We start from the raw sequence: 24,305 nt of genomic DNA on the forward strand, positions 1-24,305 counted from the left end.
GTGTATAGAAAGATTTAGCAATGTATATGTGTATAAAGAGCAGCAGATATCTCAGCATTAGCTCTAGCATTCATGTCTGTGCCACCCTCCCTCTCCTCCTAGCTTTCTGCATACAGTTCAATGAGCATAACGACTCATGTTCCAACTCTGGCATCCTAGTGTCCTGTGTCAATCATGTGAGGGCAGGCAGTGGACAGCAATGTGGGGGAAAGGGAGGCAGCACTTTAGATACATTTTCAGCACAAAAACTTTATTTTAGGTAAATATGTTTGCCAATTATCACACTGGCTATCATATAATCACATATTTTTTGAAAAGTTAACAACCATTTGAAGTGCACTGATTCTGAATCAGTCATTTCCTTATCTACTCACTTGCATTCCCACTGCTGTAAGCCCCCAAACAGGCCATATGCTGCATGCTGATGAAGAAGTCTTCTATATTATATTGCATGAGCCCAGAAGTCGGCAGTATGCATTAGTACACAACACATGACATGTGTGTGGGTTTAAAGCAGGGGAATACAAGTGAGTGAAAAGTTAAAAACTATAGATGTGGTATTGGCGTGACAGATTTTCTTTAAGAAATCTAAAAAGTTTATGAATTATGTTGGGCGGTACAATGGTTCTCATCATCATCGCTGGTGTCTTCATCTGTCTCGTCATCAGTCTCCTCATCGGATTCTTCGCTGTCCTCATCTTCACTGCTTTCCTGTTGTTCTGTAATGTAGCAAACACGATCAGTCATTTTACCGCACATGGTGTTAACCCCTTAGTGACCAAGCCTGTTTGCGCCTTAATGACCAGGTCAAATTTTGGAAATCTGACGTGTCACTTTAACATAGAATAACACTGTAAAGGTTTTGCATATTCAAGTAATTCTGACATTGTTTTTTTTGCCACATATTGTACTAACCATTTAGGAGACATACAAATTTGACATTAAGTATTAAAATATTGAGGAACATTTTGTTTTCCTACACCAAGCCAAAATTGCAAAGGTTCATAGGTGTCAGAATGATAGATAGGGCTGTGAGTACATCCGCGACCATAGAGAACAATAGGCTTTATGTCGCAGATATCTGCGGTAAAATAGAACATGCTGCGTTCTGTTTTCTGCAAGTGGATTACGTAATTCTAAACTGCTAATGTGAGAAACCATAATTCCATTTCCGGTCGTGTGAGATCGGCCTAAGGTAGATCGCTACCTTTTTATACCATTAGATAATGGCGATCACGTGACCGGGGACTGCTCAACGAGGCCTGCAGTCACTGCTCCAGGCTCTCTGCTACCTTTGGTAGACAGGAGCAAGCAGATTTTAAATTTCCGGGGCCCTCCCCGGCTTCTGCACTTGCATCCGGCATTTTGCCGATGAGCACACGTGCAGAAGACTGGGAAGGTGCATGGATAAAGAACCCATCGGGGGACATCGCTGGAGGGCTTAAGTAATTTCACCTTCCCTCACAGATCCAATCCGTGAGGGAAGGTAAAGCTTTAACTTTTTTTCTTACTGTTACATGACGAGGGACCACATACCACATCCCCCAGTGAAATCTCCAGGCACTCAACTAGGAGCAGGGAGATTTTAAATTTCCAGAGCAATCAGCAGCTTCTGCGCGTGTTCGCCATTTTGCCAACAGGCGCATGCGCAGAGTCCGGGTAAATGTCCACGGATAAAGATCCCATTGGGGAACAGATCCGGAGACCTTAGGTATGTAATTTCCTCTCCCCTCATTGATCGAGATGAAACAGCGATCACGTGACCGGGGACTTATACCGCGGCTCCCGTGACATCTCCCTATTCACAGTTATGTTTTACAGCGGGGAGCAGGGAGATTTAAAATTTCCAGGGCCCTCCGGCCTTCTGCGCATGTGCATGACATTTTGGCGTCTGGCGCGCATGCGCAGAAGACCGCGTAAGGCCTCATGTCCACGGGCAAAAGAAGAATTAAAATCCACAGCGGATTTTAACTCTTCTCCCGCGCGCGGATCCGCACCCCATAGGGATGCATTAACCACCCGCAGGTAGATAAATACCTGCGGATGGTCAATAAAAGTGATTTTAAAAAAAATGGAGCATGAAAAAATCTGGACCATGCTCCATTTTCGTGCGGGTCTCCCGCGGGGACGGCTCCCGCAGGCTTCTATTGAAGCCTATGGAAGCCGTCCAGATCCGCGGGAGACCTAAAATAAGAATTTAAAAGAATTAACTCACCCGCAGCGGACCGGGAAGGTCTTCTCTTCCTCACGGCTGGATCTTTCTTGCTTCGGCTCGGCGGATGTGCCCGTCGCATGCGCGCGGCACGTTGGCGACGTGCCGCTGGCCTGCCTGCGACGTGCCGAGTTCATCCGCCGGACGAAAAAGATCCGGCCGTGAGGAAGAGAAGACCTTCCCGGTCCGCTGCGGGTGAGTTAATTCTTTTAAATTCCTATTTTAAGCGCTCATGTCCGCGGGGCAGGAGGGACCCGCTATGGATTCTCCATGGAGAATCCGGAGCGGGCCTGATTTTCCCCGTGGACAGGAGGCCTTAGGCCCTTGCAGGACAAGATCGCTGTGGGACATCACAGAGACCGGAGGTGAGTAGTTTCAGCTCTCCTCACGGATCCAATCTGCGAGGGGAGATGAAACTTTAACTTTATTTAACTTTTTTAAAACCTTTATGCGATGTGTGACCGGGGGTCGCTCACCACGGCCACCCAAGACAGCTCCAGGTTATCGGCTACCTCCGGCCAGGAGCTGTCACTGCACAGACCCCGGGGCTTTAGTCTACAGGGCTGGCGTGTTTTTACGGGTCTGTAGATTAAAGCCCAGACACCCAGGACGTAAAAACACATATGGGTGGTCACTAAGGGGTTAAGCTATTGACTGACAGCTATTTATCCCGACTCAAGCATAATCATGCGAACTTGGCCAAGAGTAAGAAAAAAAAAAACCATGATGTGTCACTTATTTGCTGAGGATTCCAAGTGGAAAAGCCAAGGATCAGCCCCTTTGATGACAATGTGGCTAATCTTCATGCAGATCTGCAGTGTATCCTTAGCAGATCCAGGGCACATCTCCAAGAGAAATCTAGGTGTTAGCTTTGGATTTCTGCCATGGATTAGTTGAAAGAATCCATTATGTGTGAACATATCTTTACTTCTACCAGGCAGAACAACTTGTAGGAAGCATATGCATCATTAATATTAAGTGTAAAGTAAGTACACCCTTATATTATACTGGTCAAGGAAAGGCCATTGCACGAATACTTAGAACAGACGTCATCATGAAGATATTTCTCACGCTTACCAATTTGTAGCATTTCCTCAATAAGAGGTGAAAACTGTTTGGCCTCTGGATTGTCTGGTTCATATAGGAGTACTAAAAATTTAAAAAGAAAAATAAAACATTGGAAATTTGAAGATGGAAATGTTTAACATAAAATACATTTTCCTCCAGTGAGTGTGTGTGTGTGTATGTATATATATATATATATATATATATATATATATATATATAACCCTACTAATTTCAGAAGGAAGAATATCTGCTGCCCATGAACACTGCAAACCTACAGGGGGTGGACAAAAATATGGGAACACCTACGAAATGCATTGGATTTTAATCATTAGAGCTGAGCTGCCCTTTTGACGCCTGCTTGACTGAGAGCTTTCCCAGCAAATTTGTGTTTTCTTCACCTCTTGCCCTGCTCTGGGTGGTTTTGGGAGCCGGCTGGTAACAGTAGGTAAGTGGCTCAAACCCTGAAGCAATGGAACCTTGTTGCTCGGGCAACCTTGTTGCATCTGTGTCATATTACCTCCACTTAAAATCGGTCTCTACATGTCTTATTGAAATATGTTTTATAATCCTATGTAACTTAAGGCATAAATTTTGCACAGCGGTTCCATATTTTTGTCCACCCCCTGTATATATTTGTTTGTGGGACTCCTGTCAACATATAGGTAAATTGAAAGGCCTTGGCATTTGGAAAAGTAATCAGGAATAGAAGAACCAAGCACATTGTTTCCAATTAATGATGATTTTTTACATGTCTCTATTATATGTCCAACTTTTCACAAAACTTACGATTCTTTAAATATCAATAAAGTGCATTTCCTTATAAATTAAGCCTTTCCTTAGATATTTCAAATTCTGGGAAAAACGGGTGACAATGATTAAGACCACATTAAGGTTGCCATACACATTAGATGAACATCAGATGAACTTGCCAATATTGGTGGGACCAGATGACCATCTATTGTGTGTGGGGGTGTCCTAAGTCGGCCCTGATGGTAGATTTAGGGAAAAAAGTATCTGGCAGTTGGATTTCAACATACCTTATCCTTTTGTCTTCGAAGGAGATAAGCAGACTCCAAAAGGTGTCTGGCAACAGCTTATTCCCCTCTTCCTATTAAGAACAGGTGACACTGGGAAATAAACATTCAAATTACAGGTAAGGTGCAGGGCCACCATTACCGTTCCCACAGGGGCTGCTATTCAGATGCTACACACTGTATATAAATACTTAAATTAAAGGGGTTTTGTTATTAAAACAAAACCCCGACCACGAATTGGGTCCTGCTTAAAATAACAAAGGAGGGAATGCTCGCTTCTTTTAGGGGCCCGGGACGCAACCCTTTTAACAAAATATAAATTTACTGAGTAAATGATCCAGGGCGTTGTTATGATCCAGTCATATAGGACTCTTCCCAAATGTTAGTGGAAGGTGTAATTGGAACCATATTGTTTGTCACCCCACTTTTTAGAAAAAACGATAAAAAAAAATAAAAAAAAAATACAAAAACAACCAAGTAGAACTTTTACCAATTTGACAGAAGAGCAAAAGCTAAAGTGTACTTGAGTTTTCAAAAAAAATTTCAAAAGCAGCCTCGCCCTTCATTGGCTGCTAATTTGCTGCTACCTGCACCCAGTTTGAGCTGTATGAATTCAGTTTTCCATTTGGATTTTCTGTGTTTTTTTTTTTTTTTTGCTGCTTTGCTGCCTGCTATCCCCTTCCAGGTGGGGGGCATATCCAAAGCCAGCCTTTCTCCCAGTATTATACTGGCCAAGACTTTCTCTCTCACACTTCCCATGCTGCCTTGCATAGCCCTGCTCCAAGCCCCTCTGCTGCTTGCAGCAACTACCAGTGTCCCCATGTCGCCGTTACTAGAGAAGCCAAATGCCTAATGACAGGCAGTGGATTGCAAAGGTCCTGGAAAGGAGACCGCTATTGGTAGGCAATTCAAACTTCATTTTCAGTAGTAAATAAAATAATGTAATGCACGTGTATACAAGATTAATGGTGCACACAAAGGTTGTTCGATGGCTAGAAGTTGTGTGAAAAGTTAAGTGCCGATTTAAAAACATCACAACACTCATCAAATATCTAGAATAACAAAATACCACTTTGTTGTCACCTTGATATCATAATGCAATCTTGTTCTTGAAAGTGCTTCTCTTACTAACAGTAGTGGTTTTAATAATATACCCATAGGGACCACAAGGTCTTGCTCAAATATAATGAAACAGGACCAAACAGATCCTCACTTTAAAAATCAGACTGGCACTATAGGGTTATCACATATCTTCGTTATAACTCAGGCATTAATGTTTATGACCCCCTCAGACAAACATGACATGTAATATGAAACAACAGAACTAGTTATCTGTGCAATATGAACAGACACATACTCATCTGACACAGTTTCTGTGCTAATTGGTAATCCTCGTCCATTACTGCATTGATGAACTGAAAAATATGAATTCAGAATAATTATACAGAACGGCCATCATTATTTAGGTCCCATTATTACATGCTGTCATATAAGACAATATTATGTGTAACCTGGGAGGACAAGTAAGATAGCATGGCTGCAGGAAGTATTGCCCTTCGGGCTTGTAGGGATAACATAATGCAGACGCGGAGAATAACTGGCCAGCCTCAGGTTATTTCCACTGTACTCCTGACCCCCCAGGAATATACTTTATATTAACGGTGTGGTGTCTATTGCTGTCTTCCCACTGGGCTCATTAAAAGTGCATGCTTATTAACCCAAAATCATGTCACCTCTGCTAGAAGCTGTATGGGAGCACGGCCGGTTTCATCATCGCTCTCATCTTCATCACTAGACTCCTCCAGAAGTCCTTTGATGTTGCCGTTATGAACGGTCAATGATTGAAGTCCTGTGGTTACTTTTTCATCTACAGTAATGAAAATCATACAAGGCAGTGTGGTTAAATTGGTTCTTCTTATAGGGTCAGGAAAGGTGTTGGGTGATACACAATAACGGAGTTCAGGTGCAGGGCACTCATTTAGTAGGGATCAGCAATGTGCTAATCTTACCACCACCAATAGACGCTTATTCTCGGTTTCTCTCTATAGTATAGGTCAAATATTCCTAAACTATAATTAATTAATAGGCATAGATTTCCGTATGTACCGGCTTCATTAGAAGTAAACCAAAGTTTTAAAAAAAAATCTAGTTTAGACATTGCTTTCAGGTTCACACAAGTTGCCCAGATATCAAAAACTGTATACCCCAGGGGAGAAAAAAAAAAATAGCGCGGTACTGTGTTACCCGGAAAAATGCTGAATACTCTTGTATAAAAAAGAAAAAAAAAAAGTGTTAAGGCCCATTTACACGCAAAGACAACCTTTAAACGATTGAAAGATGGACAGTTGTAGCGATCATTTTGCATCAAGTGCTAATGGACACTAATCTCCTTTAGCACTTTATTAGCTTCATTTGCATGTAAATGAGCCTCCAGGGGAAAGGCTACAGAACACATGTGGTCTGAGCTCTGCAATCATCTTCTTTGTTCTCGCACGGGCTATCTGCTAAATACAATGTAATGAGCGCTCCCATGCAGAACACAGCGTGCACTCTGTGTTATCTACTCTCTGGTATTGCTCACCCTAAAATCATCGTTCAGCCGAAGAGTGAACGATAGTACCATTTACACACAACAATATAGCTCATAAGCCATCATTTAAACGAATTTTGAGTGATAATCGTTGCGTGTAAATGGGGCTTTATAGAGGCGATACCTGTATTGGCTAACCAGAAAAACTGTATTTGCAAGCTTTCAAGGCTACTTAGCCCTCTTCATCAGGCTGCAGTCACAGTGACTAACCTGATGAAGACACCCAAATAGCCTTGAAAGCTTGCAATTATATCGTTTTTCTGGCTAACCGCTAAAGGTATCACCCCTATAATTATTTTGTCTTTTTTATACAAGAGTATTTAATATCACATGCATTTCAAATGGGTGCAAAGATTCAGTTTGATACCCTAGCCATCTACCTCCGGCCATGGCAGAGCGTCTTGTTGACACCAACTCCCCTGGCACTCAGCGTCTGGAGCACATATTGCCTTGCACCTTAACTATGTCACTTGTGCTTACCAACCTTCCAATTCTACAAGGTTGTACCTCTTTAGCCACGTTGTGTATGCTTTATTGCCACAGTGCCCAGGCACATTAAGGGAGAGTTTAACTGCCAATCTAATTTGAGTTATTATTTTCAATAGACACAGTTATGGCCCTCTGATCCCCCAGAAGAACCAGCTTCCGCTATGAAATTTTTGACACAGATATGCAAAAGGTTGTTAAGTGATTTGTCCCACTGAACTAAGTTATCCCTAACCCACAATTGCTGGAATCCTCACTAATCCTGAGAAAAGGGGTCCTGAAGGTCCTTGCATGAATGGAGCGATGGGCAAACATATGCACTGCTGCTCCATTCATTTCAACAGGCTACTGGAGGTAGCTGAACGCTAGAACTTGGTTTTCTCTGGCAGTCCTACTGAAATTAATGGAGCAGTAGTGCGTATGCTCAACTATTTCTCTATTCATACTACAACCTTTACAATCCCAGTTATAGAATCCATTAGTCGGACCCACACTGATCAGTTAATTATCCCTTAACCTGTGGATAGGGGATAACTTTATTTGGTGGGGCACCATTTTTCACCAATGCATATGATGTGCTCACAATGCTGGACCATACCAATAATTACCCTTCAGAGGGTAAATGAGATTTTTTATACTTTGTGGTATCATTTAATTCAGGGAGTTGAATGAATCTGCTGATAAATTTGCCAAAAATCATGGTCAATACCAGTGTTTATTGGAATTGATATCTTCTGAATGTCACTATTTTCTGTCTTGTTCGACTGCATGCTGGATGGAATACTGTAATCGGGAATATTACTGCTGGAAACAGAATAAGACCATTTGCCTCATTAGTCCACATCATCATAGACATAAATATTAGCTAATTAAACGTGGTCATTGGTGGATACAACAGAAATTTACTAACTAAATCCTAAATACTATAAGGTACTCTCAATACAAACGTGTAAGACCTATGAAGATGCTGTGCACGCACCATATTGTCACATAGGCCTGCACCAATGAGGGGTATGGTACACACAAAAACTCTGAAGGTGTACCTTGTACAGGTACACACAGACCTGTGTGCCAATGGCTTTGGTGTATGTTAACGCGGCGGAATCTGATGCCGATTTTTCTGCATGGATTCTGTCTCTAAAACTGCAGCTGAAATCCGCTGCTAAGCTGCATATTTCTGTCGCGGATCCGCATGCAGATTTAGCCTTGTCAGTGGACAAAATCCGTGATGTCATGGTTTTAGTGTTGGTGTCTCCACGGATAAATCCATGCCACATTCCGCTGTGTGAACATGCCCTTACTGTACAAAGTGGGATCCATTCTGTAGGGATATAACTTTTTCTCCCGGGTTAATGTCTTCCAGCTGCGCTGCCAGGTCTAAAGAACGATATAGAGATGAGCGAACGTACTCGGTAAGGGCGATTTCGCAATCGAGCACCGTGATTTTCGAGTACTTCACTACTCGGGTGAAAAGTACTCGGGTGCGCTGTGGGTGAGCGGGGGGTTGCAGAGGGGAGTGGGGGGTAGCAGCGGGGAACAGGGGGGAGCCCTCTCTCTCTCCCTCTCCCCTGGACTTTATTGGGTAATTGCTACTGACGGGAAAGCCTGTGTTTTAATAGCTGGTAATATTAGAGCATTCGCTAGAACACAATTGTGAATGCTGCTTTAAGGATTAATAGCAGCTTAATTTCCTGCTTCTCTCATCTTTACCTGGAAGATATCAACCAGAACCAAATAATTTTGTCAGCGACACTCTCAATGCAACCACACCGTGGGGAAGTTACTCAATGCTGGTGCAGGCTTCCTAAGGAAAGAGCTGTAGACCCTCCAGCCCTTAGATCCAGTCCAAGCACAAAAACAGGAGCCACACTCAGGAACTCATCTCAGCAGGATTCTTGTAGAAAGAGTTTGTAAATGTTTCATTCCTTCAGAAAATGCATGCTGCAACGTTTCGACCAAAATAGCTGTGGTCTTTGTCCCCTCCTTTACACACCCGCCAGCAAAAGAACACTCATTCTAAAGGCATTGATAGTGCCAATACACAATATATAATAGTAATAGTGACCCCTTTAGGGGCCCCAGTAGTCGTAGTGGCTCAGATAGGAGCCCCAGAAGTCATAGTGACTCAGATAGGGGCCCCAGTAGTAATAGTGCCCCATTATTAATAGTGCCTCCCCTCCATAGTGGTCCCAGTAGTCATAGTGACCCTTATAGTGGCTCCATTAGTAATAATGAACCCCCAATACTGAATATCCAGCAGGGCAGCAACCTTACAAGCAGTTCACTCACTCTATCCACAGCTCTGGCCAGGTGGTCGCCACGCTGTCATCAGAGGCTGTAACCCCTGACCTCAAACACACACACCCACGTGTCTGCAATGAGTACAGGCTGGCTTCTGCATGCAGTAACGCAGATACTGGGGTGGGTGGTTAAGGGCCACAGCCTCTGATGACCGCGAGGTGGCCGAGCAACTGGAGCTGTGGACAGAGTTGAGTGCACTCACTCACAGCTGGCAATTTTTTATATTATATGAGGGGGTGCTGATAAGTCTTTGGCTTTGTGTTCTTTTTTTGTTTCTATGGTAACGAATGTTACATCACATGAAAGCCTTATGTGTCTAATATATGTTTTCAAAATTTAGTGTTTGTAGCTTATGGCAACAGTGATCTAGGCACGCGGGAAAACAAAATGGTGGAGTGTATGGCGATATTCACAGAAAATGAGAGCAGAGGAGGGATAAAATTCTTGTTTCTGCAAGGAAAGTCCGCGAAGGATATTCATGGCGAGTCAGGGGTTTTTGAACCCCTGACCAGGAAGCACTGGCTGAAGACTACAGGCAAGTCTGCCAGAGCTGCAGAGGAGACATACAGCAGAGCTGGCAGCGCCTGATGGGTGATGTATTTTTTTTTATGCAGCTAGGAGTTATTTTAGGGGAAACAGTAGGATTTCCTATTGTAAAAGTTGCATCACATCGCACGAAAACCATGTTTTTGTGTGATGCAATGCAACTCAAATAAGGCTCCCTAGGGAAACATGGACTACAAAACAGCGCAAATTGCGGCAGTATTCAGCATGCCACGATTTTTTTTTTCTCGCAACGTAGCAGCCTACAAAACATCGCTCATGTGAAGGAACCCATTGGAAACAATGGGCTTCATATACATGTGATTAGTAGCGCTTGCACATCACAAGAAAATCGCACGATTTTTTCGCCAGTGTAAAAGCGGTCTTATAGTTTGACTAGGTAGATATTTTATTATGGGAACTCTAGACACAGCAGCATTAGGTTACACACTACCCTACATAGAAAAACAGTTAAGCCTCTGCTATAGTAAAAAACAGAGAAATTGTCACCAATTATCAGCCTGAGGCCTTAGTCAGACGGGCGTTTTTTGCCGCGATTTGCGCATGCGTCCGGCGATTTTATAAAACCATTGCTTTGCAATGGTATCGGACACATGAGCGCTTTTTATGCGCTCGTCCGATAAATTATAGAACAGAAATCGCAGATCGCACCTATGTGTGATCTGCGATTTCTGTTCTCTTCTCTATATGCGCTCAATGGGGCCGGCGGCAGCAGCGCCGACCCCATTGAGAACATATAGAAGACAAATCATTCTTCTCTGCCACAGCTGTAACAGCTGTGGCAGAGAAGAACGATGTTTGCCCATTGAATTCAATGGAGCGGCAATACAGCCGCTCCATTGAAAGCAATGGGCTGCCGTCGTGCGCGGGGTGAATTGTCGGGAAGGCCTTAAATATATAAGCCCTTCCCTGCAATTCATCCTAAAATGTGTTAAAATAAAAAAAAAATTGTATACTCACCTTTCCGCTGCAGCCGGAGTCCAGCCGCGGCCGCTGTCAGTTCTCCTGAACTGCTTCTCGGCACTCTTCAGCCGGCAGGGCTTTAAAATCCCCGCCTGCTGAATGATTTGCCTCTGACTGGTCACAGCCCTGACCAATCAGAGGCAGGTTTCACTCACACACCCATTCATGAATTCATGAATGGGTGAGTGACTGCTGCCTCTCAGCGCTGAGCCAATCAGGGGCAGGTCTGACTCACATCCATTCATGAATTCATGAATGGGTGTGAGTGAGACATGCCTCTGATTGGCTCAGCGCTGAGCCAATCAGGGGGCAGGTCTGACTCACACCCCCTTCACACCCACTGCAGGACGGCCGCGCGGAGCTCCGGCTGCCGGGAGAAGGTGAGTATACAATTTTTTTTTATTTTAACACATTTTAGGATGAATTGCAGGGAAGGGCTTATATATTTAAGCCCTTCCCGACAATTCATCCCGGGCTCGCCTGCAGCGCATTGCTTTAAATGGAGCCGGCTCTATTGCCGTCTCCATTGAATGCAATGCGCTGGACAGCTCCAGCCCGTTTCTAATGAAACGCGGCTAGGAGCAGATTTTCGGGCGATTTGCGGGCGACTTGCACACACCGGTCACGCGATTTGCGGATGCGCATCCGTCATGCGATCCGCAAATCGCGTGAAAAACGCCCGTGTGACTAAGGCCTTAGGGTGACTACCCACTACAGTTTTTTTCACTGCGAAATTCGCATGTTTTTTTTTTTCTGCAGGGGTCTATGGGCTATGGGACTTGTAAAGTTAAAATCGCGATTTTAACATTACAAGTCCCATAGACCCATGCAGAAAAAAAACACGCTGCGAATTTCGCAGTGAAAAAAAAAAATGTAGTGGGTAGTCACTAGGGATAAGCGAGTATACTCGCTAAGGCACTACTCGCTCGAGTAATGTGCCTTAGCCGAGTATCTCCCCGCTCGTCCCGAAAGATTCGGGTGCCGCCGCGGGGCGGGGAGCTGCGGGGGAGAGCAGGGAGGAACGGAGGGGAGATCTTTCTCTCCCTCTCTCCCGCCCGCTCTCCCCCGCTCCCCTCCGCAACTCACCTGTCAGCTAGGGACGAGCAGAGAGATACTCAGCTAAGGCACATTACTCGAGCGAGTAGTGCCTTAGCGAGTATACTCGCTCATCCCTAGTAGTCACCCCTGGAGGGAAAAAAAAAAAAAATCTACTTTTCCATGCATTGTATTTCACCTGGGATTTGCATCACTGACGAGGAAATGAAGATGAACTAGAGAGTTGTGCAATCTGCAAATGTCTGGATTCAAAAGAGCGATTGCGGGTGTGCTGAAAATAAAGTGACACAGTTGCTTTGATTTTCAGCTCACCTAAAAATCAAACGACTGTTGGCCCGTGTAAACAGGCAGTCATTCATCTATGTATGGGCGAGGCGGAATTTCGCTAGCGATATTCAGCCGTAGGTGAGCAGGGGGTAGAAATGAAAGGTCTCCGCAGTGAGCCTATCTGATAGATAGGCTCACCACAGAGAATCGCCGCAAATCGCAGCATGCCGCGATTTGAATCCCGCGAGTGGAGAATCGCTATGATTCTCCGCTCATGGACGTCAGGCTGCGGTTTTTATAGTTAAGTCTATGGAAAGTGTTCACTGCATTACCCGTGGCCGGATTATCGTCGCGGATAACGCAGTGACATGTCGCCGGTGGACAGGAGGCCTTAACCAGGAAAATATAAGCAGCAATGCGTATGAACAACCTATGCAATGATGAGGATGATGATCCACATGGGAATATCTTTGTACGAGTGCTTGTAGCCCTTTGGTTTAACAATCAGTTGGGGTCTCAGGACCTCCATCCCCGCCAATTAAAATTCTGACTTTTCAGAAGTTTTATTAAATGAGAATTACCTTTTAATTAGTTAGCAATATGTTTAAGCTGTTAACAGTATAAAGGTGAACTACCTTCCTGCTGCATCATGAGGATGAACAGCGGCCTCCTCTGTAAAAGGTAAATTAAATGTTAAGCAGCGCTCGTACACAAAGATAATTGTGTTGTGACCATTCAGTTCGATACATTTAAAGTGTTTGGAAATAAAAAACCCCAAAACATTGGGGAGAATTTATTAACTTCATTAACTTTTATGTAGTCGAAAAGTTGCAAGTTAAGTGGCACGCCATAAAACAGGGGTGTCTAATCCGTGACTCGTGGGTCGCATGTGGCCACGGATGGCTAGGAATGTGGTCCACATGGGTGGATTGGCAGCTTACTGCACCAGAAAATGTCCTTGTGGATGGACCTCTCCAGGGACAGCGGCTAGCCCATAACTACTTCACTACATGCAGCCAGGCCTGTGTATAAGAACGGCCCAACTACTACTGTGTGTGACTGTGAAGTAATGAGTACGGAGACCCTGGGATGCAAGGGTGAGGAGCCCAGGGGTTGGCACTTACAGTTCAGCCACTGCCGCTGCTGCTCCAAGTTGTAGGAGAGTCCCTGGAGAGAAAAGCTATTAGGGAGCCCTGCTGGCACCCTCATTGGTCTAGTGGTTAGTAGTCCCGCCTCCAAGCCATGTTGATCACGGGACAAGCAGCGGCAATTGTTAGCTCCGCCTCTTCCTACCCACTCTCTAATTCTCTCTCAGGGCTCTTTCCCACGAGCCCATATACAGCGACGGCGTTTTTAGGTTTTCACATATAAGCGCCTGAATGGGCATTTTTCCGCTATCTCGGCCAGCGTTTTCTCATCCATTCACACAACCGCAAGCTCTGCCAAAATCCTTGGGATGCCTTCCAAGGCACCTGTAAGCTTTTCGCAGCGTTGGATGCTGCACAAATGCCTCCCCCTTCCTTCTCTTTCCCTGCTCCCATAGGAGTCTATAGGACCCGCTGGCGTATATTGGCCAAAACATAGTTCCAGAACTATGTGTTGGCTGAGCATATATGCACCGTCCGCGTATATGTTCTATTTTTCGCGCTGCTGGCGTATTTACGCGCCGTATATTTGCCCGTGTGAATGGCTGCATTGGAAACCAATGCTTCACATGGGTACCGTATATGCGCCCGGGCGTGAAAACGCGGCGTACATGCGCTCATGGAAATAAAGCCTCAGGCTACAGTTTGGCCAGTGCCCAGTAGTAGACAGTAGACTAGCCCGGTCAGCCATCCCAGCTGGATTCATTTAGACGTCATCAGTTCAGCGCTGCCTGCCTCTGTGTCTCAGGTGGCTAATGGTATATTTCCACAGCAGGATTTTCACATGTGCGAATTCTGTCCCTAAAAACTGCAGAAAATCCATGGCTTTCTGCTGCAGTGTTTGAAGAGGAGCTGCATGTGTATTTACCCCATTAATGAGCAAAATCCATGTGCGAAATTTAGTTAAATTAGTGTTTGTGTGGCAAAAGACAACTCTTCTTCTTCCAATACAGTCCAGAAACCCCAAAAGGTTGGACACCCCTGTACTATAAATCAGGACTTTTTAGACCTCTTGCCACTTTTGAAAAATTGGTGTGGTTTAATGGGAGGGGACTAATCGATTTACTATTACATATGCCAGAAGTTGGCACACATTGGACATATTCATCATTGCACTCTAAGCATGTTCACAGCAAGAAAACATAGAAACCAGGACAGTATAACTGCTGTCAGCTCTCTCCCTCGCACACCTGGCTGGCTGTTCTCCGCCTCTTCCCTTTCTACACTCTGAGCTCACTTGGAGTGCAATGATGAATATGCCCATTATTATGCAACTCGAAGCCTGCTAATATCAGTCACAGATCTGATTTCCAAGCATAAAGACAGCTGAAGATATGTAAAGTGTGTTAGGCACCAAGCACCTCTTAATCAATTTAGTGCATTTTACTCCAAGGAAGTATGGATTAAGACAGGCATATGAAACCCCAGTCTACCCATTATGCCTTGTTTGATGCTTCTGTAATTACCTTTGGGTTCTATCTCCTGTAGTTTCCCATTTTGAAAGCCCAGAGATCGCTGCAAAAAAAGACAAACATTAACTGTAAAAATACCAGATATCACCCGCTATGTATACAAAACCATTTCCATAATAAAAAGGGGCTAATAATCATCTGACATTATGTTGTCTAGTCCTTACAATCCAATCCCCAGAGCTTTGATAGCTGCAGTTCTTGGCTTAATCTAATAGAAGAATCCTGAGCAGAGGACACCCCATCCTGTATGAGCTAAATATGACCTAAAAGAGCCTCTGAAGGGCGATTGTCTAGAGTTGTAGCTCTCCTCTACCCTGGCACAGATAAAAGTTGTTGGCCTGTATGTAAATACCCTGGCTAATGTAGACTGAGAACACCCGCAGGAGATGCCCTACAAGGAACACCATAAGATTGTCAAAAACCCCCTTAACAATCAAGTATGATTATGAATAGATATTCTACATTACTAGTCTACACTAGTTTATCAGGGTCTCAGTTAGTCCTACAGAAGGGAATCTTCTCACCTTGCACAGACTGTCTTTGGTAGCTGCTCCACGGACTTCAGCCCTAAAATGCACAAAAAAAAACGTGACATCCGTTATATTATTCATCATTCACAGGTCAATAAAGACTTTGATTTTGCTTTTGGCGCCCGTTGGATTTCTCAATGTGGACTTCATGTCATTTCCATATAGAATCCGTGTAAGAAAATCTTCCCGCAGATCTGCCCACTGATGGCATGTTCACATGTGACCACTTTAGTGCAGATTTTCCACAACAGAAAAACGTGAACCAAAATCTGCACCACTTAGCCCTCATGTCCACGGGCAGGCACAGATTCTGAGTGTGGACTCCTGCAGCGGATTCCACCCGGGCCCGCAGACATGAGACCAAAAAATACATTTGCTCACCTTTCTGAACGCGGCCCGGGTCTCCTCCGTCACGGACGGATCTGCTTTCTTCTGCAAGCCAGATGCGCTCGAGGCGCTGCCAGCTTGCCACACATGCATAGTGCTTTTTTATTTATTTTTTTAAATGTCCTGCTTTCCCGTGGATTTGCAGCACGGACACAGTGTCAGCTGCATCTATGCTGCGGCGCGGACGGCTTCCACTGACTAAAGCTCAGCTGCCAGGCGGTAACCCGCAGAGTTGTGTCCTTGAATGCAAGCGCAAGCAATTACTTGTAGCAAAACAAAAACAACTTCTAGAGGCGCTACTCCTCGAGGACCAACGATTATGATGCAAACTTGTTTTTATTTAAAATTCACTCTTTATTCATGGAAACATGAACAGAAAAGTACAAAATTACACGTTTCAACCCCAGAATGGGGGGGGGGGGGGTCTTCATCAGACTACAGAGTCCAAGCAAACCAAACATTAAGGCCTGCTTTACATGGATGTAGTTGCATACGCAATGCGCAGAAAATAGAACCCACTGCTTTCTCTTTTTTTAATTCCAAAATATATATTATATATATATATATATATATATATTTTTTGTTTTTTTATTGAAATGATAACATGTTACATCTCCTTTGTACTCAACCAACTTGAGTGTAATACAGTCATCTTGTATGTTATAACTGGGAACGGGAAGTTAACAAGGAGAAGGGGGGGGGGGGGTGTTATGACATTACTGCTTCCTATTAAGGTAGGTTAAATACTATTTTTCCTTATCCTATTAAGGGGTGACTATTTCCCTAATCTGTGGAGTTGTCTATTATTGTGTCATCCTATTGTAGTAGTTTATCCATGGTGACCAAAAAGCTGCATGATTGGGTATTTTGTTGTTCCTAATAGCTAGTATTTTTTCATAAATTCTGTGTTCAAACATCCTGTCTAACATTTTGAGGGGACGGTGGCTCTGCAGTCTTCCAATTCCTGGCTATGGCAATGAGGCTATTAGTAAAAGATGGATCACTACGCGTTTGTATCTGCTAGACATCTATTCCACTTCCAGCAATAGTTATGCCATCTGAGGGTTAGACACCAATTGGATTTCTGTGAATTTATATATTGATGCAAATATTTCTCTCTAAGGGCGCCTACCCACTTGTGCTGCCGATTTTCGCGCGTGAAAAACGCTGCGTTTTCCGCGCGTTTTTTTGCGGCGTTTTTTGCAGCCCTCCATTGACAATCATGGGTGCATTAAGAGAAAAATAAGGAGACATATGCAACTGACAGTTCCTATGTGAAAAAACCCCACGAAACGGAAAAAAACCCAGATGGACAAGAACACATTCTATACTAATTGCTCTTGAGAAAAAAAGCAAAGCATCACAGGAAAAAAAAAATAAAAAAATCGCAAGTGGGTAGGCACCCTTAAAGGGTATTATTCGTTGACAGCTCCAAAATATGTGGTATAAGGACCCTGACTTCCCACAATCTCTCCAAAACTGATCCAGCATGTCAGGAAAGATCCTAATGTGATTGTTCCCAGCAAGAGAAACCAAATAATCTTGTAGATATGATACCTTTTAATGGCTAACAAAAATACATGATGTAATAATAGCGAGCTTTTGTACCTCTCAGGGTCCTTCCTCAGGCAAAATTAAATAGATGCAAAAAGGCAGGCATATATATATACATACATACTTATAACAAGGCACAGACATGCTGTGATTAATTTGGACTTAAAAGAATGCTACAACAGGATGAATAGAGAAATAAATGCATACATAAATAGTCCACTGCTAAAGATATGAAGGTTTTATGGTCCCTGAATTAGTGTTAGGGGGTCACCAGGCCAGCAGTGTTATCTGTGCTATAGATGTCTGATACTTCCCAGTCACGCATGAATCCTCTTGAAAAATGTAACCCTCTGTCGAAAGTGTCAACAGTTGTTATAAATTTGAACCCCCAAATTCTTCTATGGTTTTGCGATTTGAAATTGCATTTAAGATCGTGCCAAATCTGATCGGGGATAAATACCAGCGTGTGGCTACCTTGCAGTGATTTTCTAGTAGGCTTCTGCAGGCTGAGCTTTTATGGGCCCAAAGAACTTCTTGTAATGTAATGGGTGAATTTAGGGATTCCAGTTGTCCTTGGCCTAGCCTCTATTCCCTTGACCGTAGACTGGGGAAGAACCCATTGATTTCAATGGGTTCATACACATTTCTGTCGCACGAAAACGCCCCCAAGAAACGAACATGTCAATGGGCGGTGTGCAAATACGTGCAATACGCAAGGAGATATGCGAAACACTGCGTAATTGTGCTGGAAAAAGAACACATATGGAACTCATTAGCCATTTTAATCAGTGTGTCTGTGTTCTACGCGACAGTTAACATGCCATGCGAGCAGAAAAAATACCGTAAAATACGTCGATATGTGCACAAAAAAACCCAAAACACATTTAGTGTGCAAATATGTTATGCTGAAGTGCACACATGTGAAGCTGGCCTTATAATCCGAAAAAAAACCCAAAGACCGTCCCTACCATATGGGGGTGCGGAGTTATAACAGATGGACTTATCAGCCTATAGGCAACCACATCAATACCCATGAAGACTTGACCATTAGTCACAATAACTACATACAAATTAACACATAAAAAATGCACATTAGCTGGCATATAACAATATATCCAATAAATGCCCCCCGGCGATCCAATATCCATGAAACAGTACAACAATAAGTCCATTTCATATGTAATGGTTCTCTCGTTATAGGCACAGCACATGCATGGATTAAACAGTATATGCTTATTCCAATACATGAGATAAGACAAACATCCACAAACACCTTAAAATCACTTAAAAATACAAATATACACAAAAGATATTCAAATGGAAACATTAGTTTAAGTTCAGTTTCGATGTTCCAAAAATGAGACAGAGAAACAAAAAAGCCAAGAGGAACCAAAACGCAGGTGTGAAAGGGGCCTTAATTCATTCTTTTGACTTTAGGGCGCCTGCTAGTCTCATACACTTAGTGCATGCTGTGAATACTGTGTATTCCGGCCGTGTGAGGCTCCAGTCACACGGGGAAGTTTGGTTGCAATTAAAACTAAACTAAAAAGTGCATTTTTAAGGCCAGGTTCCCACGGGATGGAAATCTGGCAGTTTGGCCGCGAGATTTCCGCGGGATAAGTGCTGGTTCAAAAAAAAAAAAAAAAAAAAGAATTGACATGTTGCGGCTGCCAAATCCACAGCTCAGCTGCAACTGATTGGCCGCTCCATGTGGATGAGATTTGTGCAAAATCCCGTCCACATGGCTGGCTAATCCCGGGATTAGGAACCGCGGGCAAATTTGCTGCACAGAAATTCCGCGGCAAATCCGTCCCGTGTGAACCCAGCCTTAAAATGTGTGCATTTTTTTTGGCATATTTTACTAGGACTCTGCCAAAAACACACAAGGTTTTACCAATGCACATTTTGGTGTGGTTTTAATTGCAACCAAACTTCCCCGTGTGAATGGAGCTTTAGGCCCAATGTCCACGAGCGGATTTGAATTGCGGGGCACCCGTGTGGACGATCCGCAGTTCTAGCCACACATAGGAAAGCATAGGGGGTCTGCACTTCAATTTAGACCTGTGGATTTGATTTGCGGATGCCATGCGCGGAAAAGAAATAGCAGCATATTCCATTTTACCGCGGGTTCTGCGCGGATGGGCTCCACTGATCTCTATGGAAGCCAGAGATCCGCAATTCAATTGCGGATGCACTGAGGATTTGTAGGGAGATACCCCTCTGGCTGCTTAGAGACCAAACAGGGAAGTGTGGAATAGGGGTAAGGTAGGAGGTCTTCCACTGCCAAAATCTGCGCGTGCCATGGACATGAGGCCTTATGGGTTCAGGGTTTCTGTCTCTCCGCTAAGGTTTTGGAGGAGAGGAACTGAAATAAAAACAGGAAAAAAAAACAGATCCATTTCCCCCCTCCCCCCCGCTATACAGTATTTGTTTCTTTTCCCCAAAGACGGGACAGAGAGACGGAAACCTTGACCTGAGCCCTAATGAGGGGGTAAGAAAGCAGCCTCAGACGTGCGTCACACGAGCGCATGTGTATTTGCGTGTGCAACAGCGGTTTTTACTATCCTTTTTGCGTTCATAAAAAAAACCCAAAAAAACCTCACATCAATAATCTCAGTCGTTGGCCAGTTATGGCCAGTAATGGCCAGTTATATTAACGAGTTGATGATGGGTTCTTTTCCTGCGCAAATGCACAGGAAAATAAAGCATGCTACATTTTATTTTTGCGCATCCGAAATGTGCATGCAAAATACACTATTTTCTGCGTATTCTGCACACAAAATTTTCTCGTACAAACACCTGTCTTAGGCCTGTGTCACACGGACATATTTGCGCGGGTAAATTTTGTGTGCGCAATATGCAGAAAATGGAACCAACTGGGTTTATTCAAAAGCGCGTATTCTGCGTGCGCAAAAAAAACTGCAGCATGCTCTATTTTCTTCTACACAAGAAAGGAACACATCGTGAACTCATTAAACTAATTGACTATTTCAATAGCTTAGAGCATCGCTGCATGTTCAGTAAGAAACATTGTTGCGCACGCAAATTCGCATACACACGTGATGCAGGCCTCAGGCCACTCACACACACACACACAACCTTTTTTCCACTGCATATTATGCATGTTTTTCGCATGCGCAAAATACAAAGTGCTAAACCTGCATTTATTTCAATTAGTCCTTTCACACTAGCATCTTTGCGCTGCATGTTTATCGCAAGCTCGATGTTCTATTTTCAGCGTTGTAGTGCGTATTAAACGCACCACATCACCCATTCAAATGACTGGGTTGCATATAAAATGGCAGCACATACGCAACCGTACAATTAACACTGTTTTTTATGCAGGCTACTTTGCCAGTGGGAGGAAGGAAAAAAAAAAAGGTGTGACATCATCAGCTTGCTTGCCTGTGTTGTTACTGCGCAAAAATATGCAGTAAAGCACAGCTCTGCACGCAGTAAAATGCTGATTTATTTTTTTTTAAGCAAAAATTGGGTTCACACGGGACAGATTTCCAGCCGAATTCTCGCAGATTGGCCACACTGAAAATCCACGAAAATTCCGCTGGAATACCGCAGCTGTGGGTTTTGGAGTGGCTTTGCCGCCTGCATTTCCGCTGCGGCTATCTCTCCCCATAGAAAGTAGGGAAGCCACTACAGAAAAAAAAAAAAAAAAGAATTGACATGCTGCGCATTTTCCGCGACGCATGTTCGTGTCCACACCGTTTGTCCGCAATGGATTGGCTAATCCACTTTTCTGGCTCATCCCGGGATTAGGAGCCGCGTGCGGAATTTCCGTGGGGACAATCCACACGGACATTTCGCAGCAAATCCGTCCCTTGTGAACCCAGCCTTAGGCCGGGCTCACAGGTTGAATTCTGCATGCAGGAAGCCCGCAGCAGATGTGAGCCCAGCCCGTGACCCTGCCTACCTGATTAAACTGTATTGCGAATGACCACAGCGGCTCGCAAGTGATCACGTGCAGTATTTTTTCCCCCCTTTTGTTTGCATTTTCCACGCCGTCACTTAGCGATGACACGGGTACCCGCAGGCCGTATGCCATGTTAATTGTGTATGGGCTGCGGATCGGACGCCTCTATTGACTCCAATGGCAGTGTCCGTGGCACAATAGATTTTTCTTCTGCATGCAGAATACGTAATTCGTATCTGCGAGTGTGAAGGGGAAAAACAAAACTATACACTTTTCAATACCTGCGCTTTGCCAAGGAAAGTCCGCTCGGATTGCGATCGCGGAATTCGCAATTAGTATCCGTTCATGTGAGAACCCTCCCCCTAGTCTATTAGGCTGTACCGATTTGTTCTATTTATTCCTTCCCACACACACATAATACGGGGTGAATGGAGTCAATGAAAGAACATTGATTTTTATTGATCCATTCATATTAGCGTATATAAATTTCATATAACACGTGTTAAAAAAAAAAAGAAAGCAGTATGTTCTATTTTACCGCATATTATGTGCATACCACCCTAAGGGTTCAATATTAAACACTGTACATATGTAATATATTGCGTATGTGCGCCGATTAATATGCAACGCCGCTATGAAACAGAGTGGGGAATAAAAAAAAAAAATAATAGTCACACTGTGTAAGATATGTGGTCATACGCAGCGCCCAATCGCTGCCATGTGTACGAGCATTAGATTTTCTCTTGTTCTTGGCAGGAGACATAAACATGTCATAAATGCATGCAAACTAAACATATACAAACTTATGCCAAAGGGATAACTGACATATAATATTACATATCCATTATCTATTCCACCAGAGACCTCCTCTCTTCCTCACAGACACGTTATAAATCTGCATACTCACATCTGAATGCCAGATTCATACCGAATAGTTGCCCAGCAGCCGTAGCAGCACACAGCCCAGCGTCCTGTTGTCGAGCGGCGATGACGTCATGAGCCCGGCGTCCAGGTTGCCCAGCAACACACTAGCAGCAAAGAATGGGGGAAATGTAAACAAGTGTGAGCGTCCCGCTCCTGACTGCAGCCTCCCCGCTTACATAGCCAGCAGGGGCGGCATCACATAATTAGTGCCCCTTTCAAGCCCAGCTACAAATAAAAGCAGGGCAGCGATGTGTAATAATGACTGATACAGCTCCAGATATAAAAGCAAATAAATAGAAATGTAAAAAAAACAACATTTGTACTAAAGGCACAAAAAAGTCAAACATTTTGCACCACATCGTTCAAGCGAATGCTGGATTAGGGTCTTTTTACACAAGTCGCTTATCGTGTGAACGAGCAAGTGACGTCATCGTTAGTTCATCGTGCAGTTTGTTTATACAGACAGATACATTGTTGTCTCATTCACAGGAGAATTGTTCAGTATTTCACATTCGCTGTATAAGGACTCGTTCAGACGGGCGTCAAAAATGCGCAGAAGCCAGCTGCGCAAAAAAAGATTGCGGTTAACTGCACAAAAAAAAATGTGCGAATGGACTATTTTTCCACGCAGAAGTCCTGAGCTGTATAAGTGTTGAAAAAAACACTGATGAGCAAGGGAAAAATGTTTGGGAGAGAGAGAGATCGCTGTAGCAGGTCCTAAATTCCTCATTCGGCTGAACAGCAAGTTTTAACTCCTTAACGCCACGTGATGTAAGGTTATTAGAAATTGTAGCGTAGTCCCGCAGCACACCTAATACATGCACATTCGTGCAGAGGTTTCAGCAAGAGTATGCCCAGCCACCTATTGTGAGGGTATATATATATATTGCCATATGTGTTTTTTATGCTTTTATACCTGTATGCAAGTTTTATTCAATTCCAAATGAAAAAAACTTAAATGTCGCCTTACATCAGATATCCCAAGGTTTTGCAAGAGATGTATCTTAAATTCAGAGAAGATACCGAACCAGACGCAAGGACGCATGTACTTGGCTGTTTTCCCAGAAGCCCATATCAAGATGTTCAACCATGTACATAATTTTCACTGTCTTAGGCCCGAAATCCGGACTTCTTAGAATTAAGTGGGTGATTCTTTGTACTGGAGTTAATTGAATACGTGATTTTCTGTATAAGCCAGAGGCGCCTCACTGTCTAAGGCGGCAATCCGGACTGCCCATATATGATTATGAGCCCATCACCCCATAGTGGGGATGCGACAAAGTGTATAAGATCTCATGTAATCTGTAATAAAGTGCGCAGTTTTTTGTCCCGTGTGAGAAACTATACCAGACCTCTGTGTGGTGTCTCTTCTTGCGGCCGGCAGCGGGGCAAGTGGGGTGGGCCCGATTGGTGCTGTACTTAGAATTTTAACCTTCATAAATGGCGCAACCAACTGGGGCGGTAAAACCGGAGCTTACAGCGCAATTCACCCGGATCCACGTCACGGAGAAAGCATCCTGCTGCAAACCGAGCCTGATCAACTCACTTAGAACTCCAGGTAAGGCCAGCATATATTTATGTTGTGTTTTACACTGCGAAGTCTTGCAGCAGGATGGACTATCTGTGGTTTGTGACCGGACGGGTTGGGTTAAGAGTTCTACACGGTAACTCGTGTGGGCTCCGGGTTTGCCGTCATGAACCACTGACCGTGATATGCGCACCAATGGCTCACCCAGAAACTAGTCTGTAGTTTATTTGTTGTTGAAGTCCGTAGCGTTTTAGCAATAGTGGAGATTGTTTGTTGTATCTGCAGAATTTTTTTTC

The 24,305-nt window shown here is 43.9% G+C and overlaps 1 protein-coding gene across 3 annotated transcripts; it reads right to left on the bottom strand.

Annotated features, from left to right (window-relative positions):
- Nucleotides 1-229: 229 nt before the first annotated feature.
- On the bottom strand, nucleotides 230-22,556 carry ERICH2 (glutamate rich 2). Of its 3 annotated transcripts, none has more exons than XM_066575883.1 (9): nucleotides 22,465-22,556; nucleotides 15,683-15,725; nucleotides 15,153-15,201; nucleotides 13,177-13,213; nucleotides 8,100-8,191; nucleotides 6,048-6,181; nucleotides 5,672-5,729; nucleotides 3,290-3,361; nucleotides 230-719 (listed from the first exon to the last, which is right to left on the bottom strand). In XM_066575883.1, coding segments are annotated over exons 1-9 (609 nt in total). In that variant the 5' UTR covers nucleotides 22,467-22,556; the 3' UTR covers nucleotides 230-597. The 3 variants fall into 3 exon arrangements, with proteins under 3 accessions (XP_066431980.1, XP_066431979.1, XP_066431981.1); XM_066575882.1 differs by having other exon boundaries at nucleotides 8,100-8,194; XM_066575884.1 differs by lacking the exons at nucleotides 8,100-8,191; nucleotides 13,177-13,213.
- Nucleotides 22,557-24,305: the final 1,749 nt, after the last annotated feature.

The sequence above is a fragment of the Eleutherodactylus coqui genome, chromosome 8 (assembly GCF_035609145.1).
Source record: "Eleutherodactylus coqui strain aEleCoq1 chromosome 8, aEleCoq1.hap1, whole genome shotgun sequence".
NCBI lineage: Eukaryota > Metazoa > Chordata > Amphibia > Anura > Eleutherodactylidae > Eleutherodactylus > Eleutherodactylus coqui.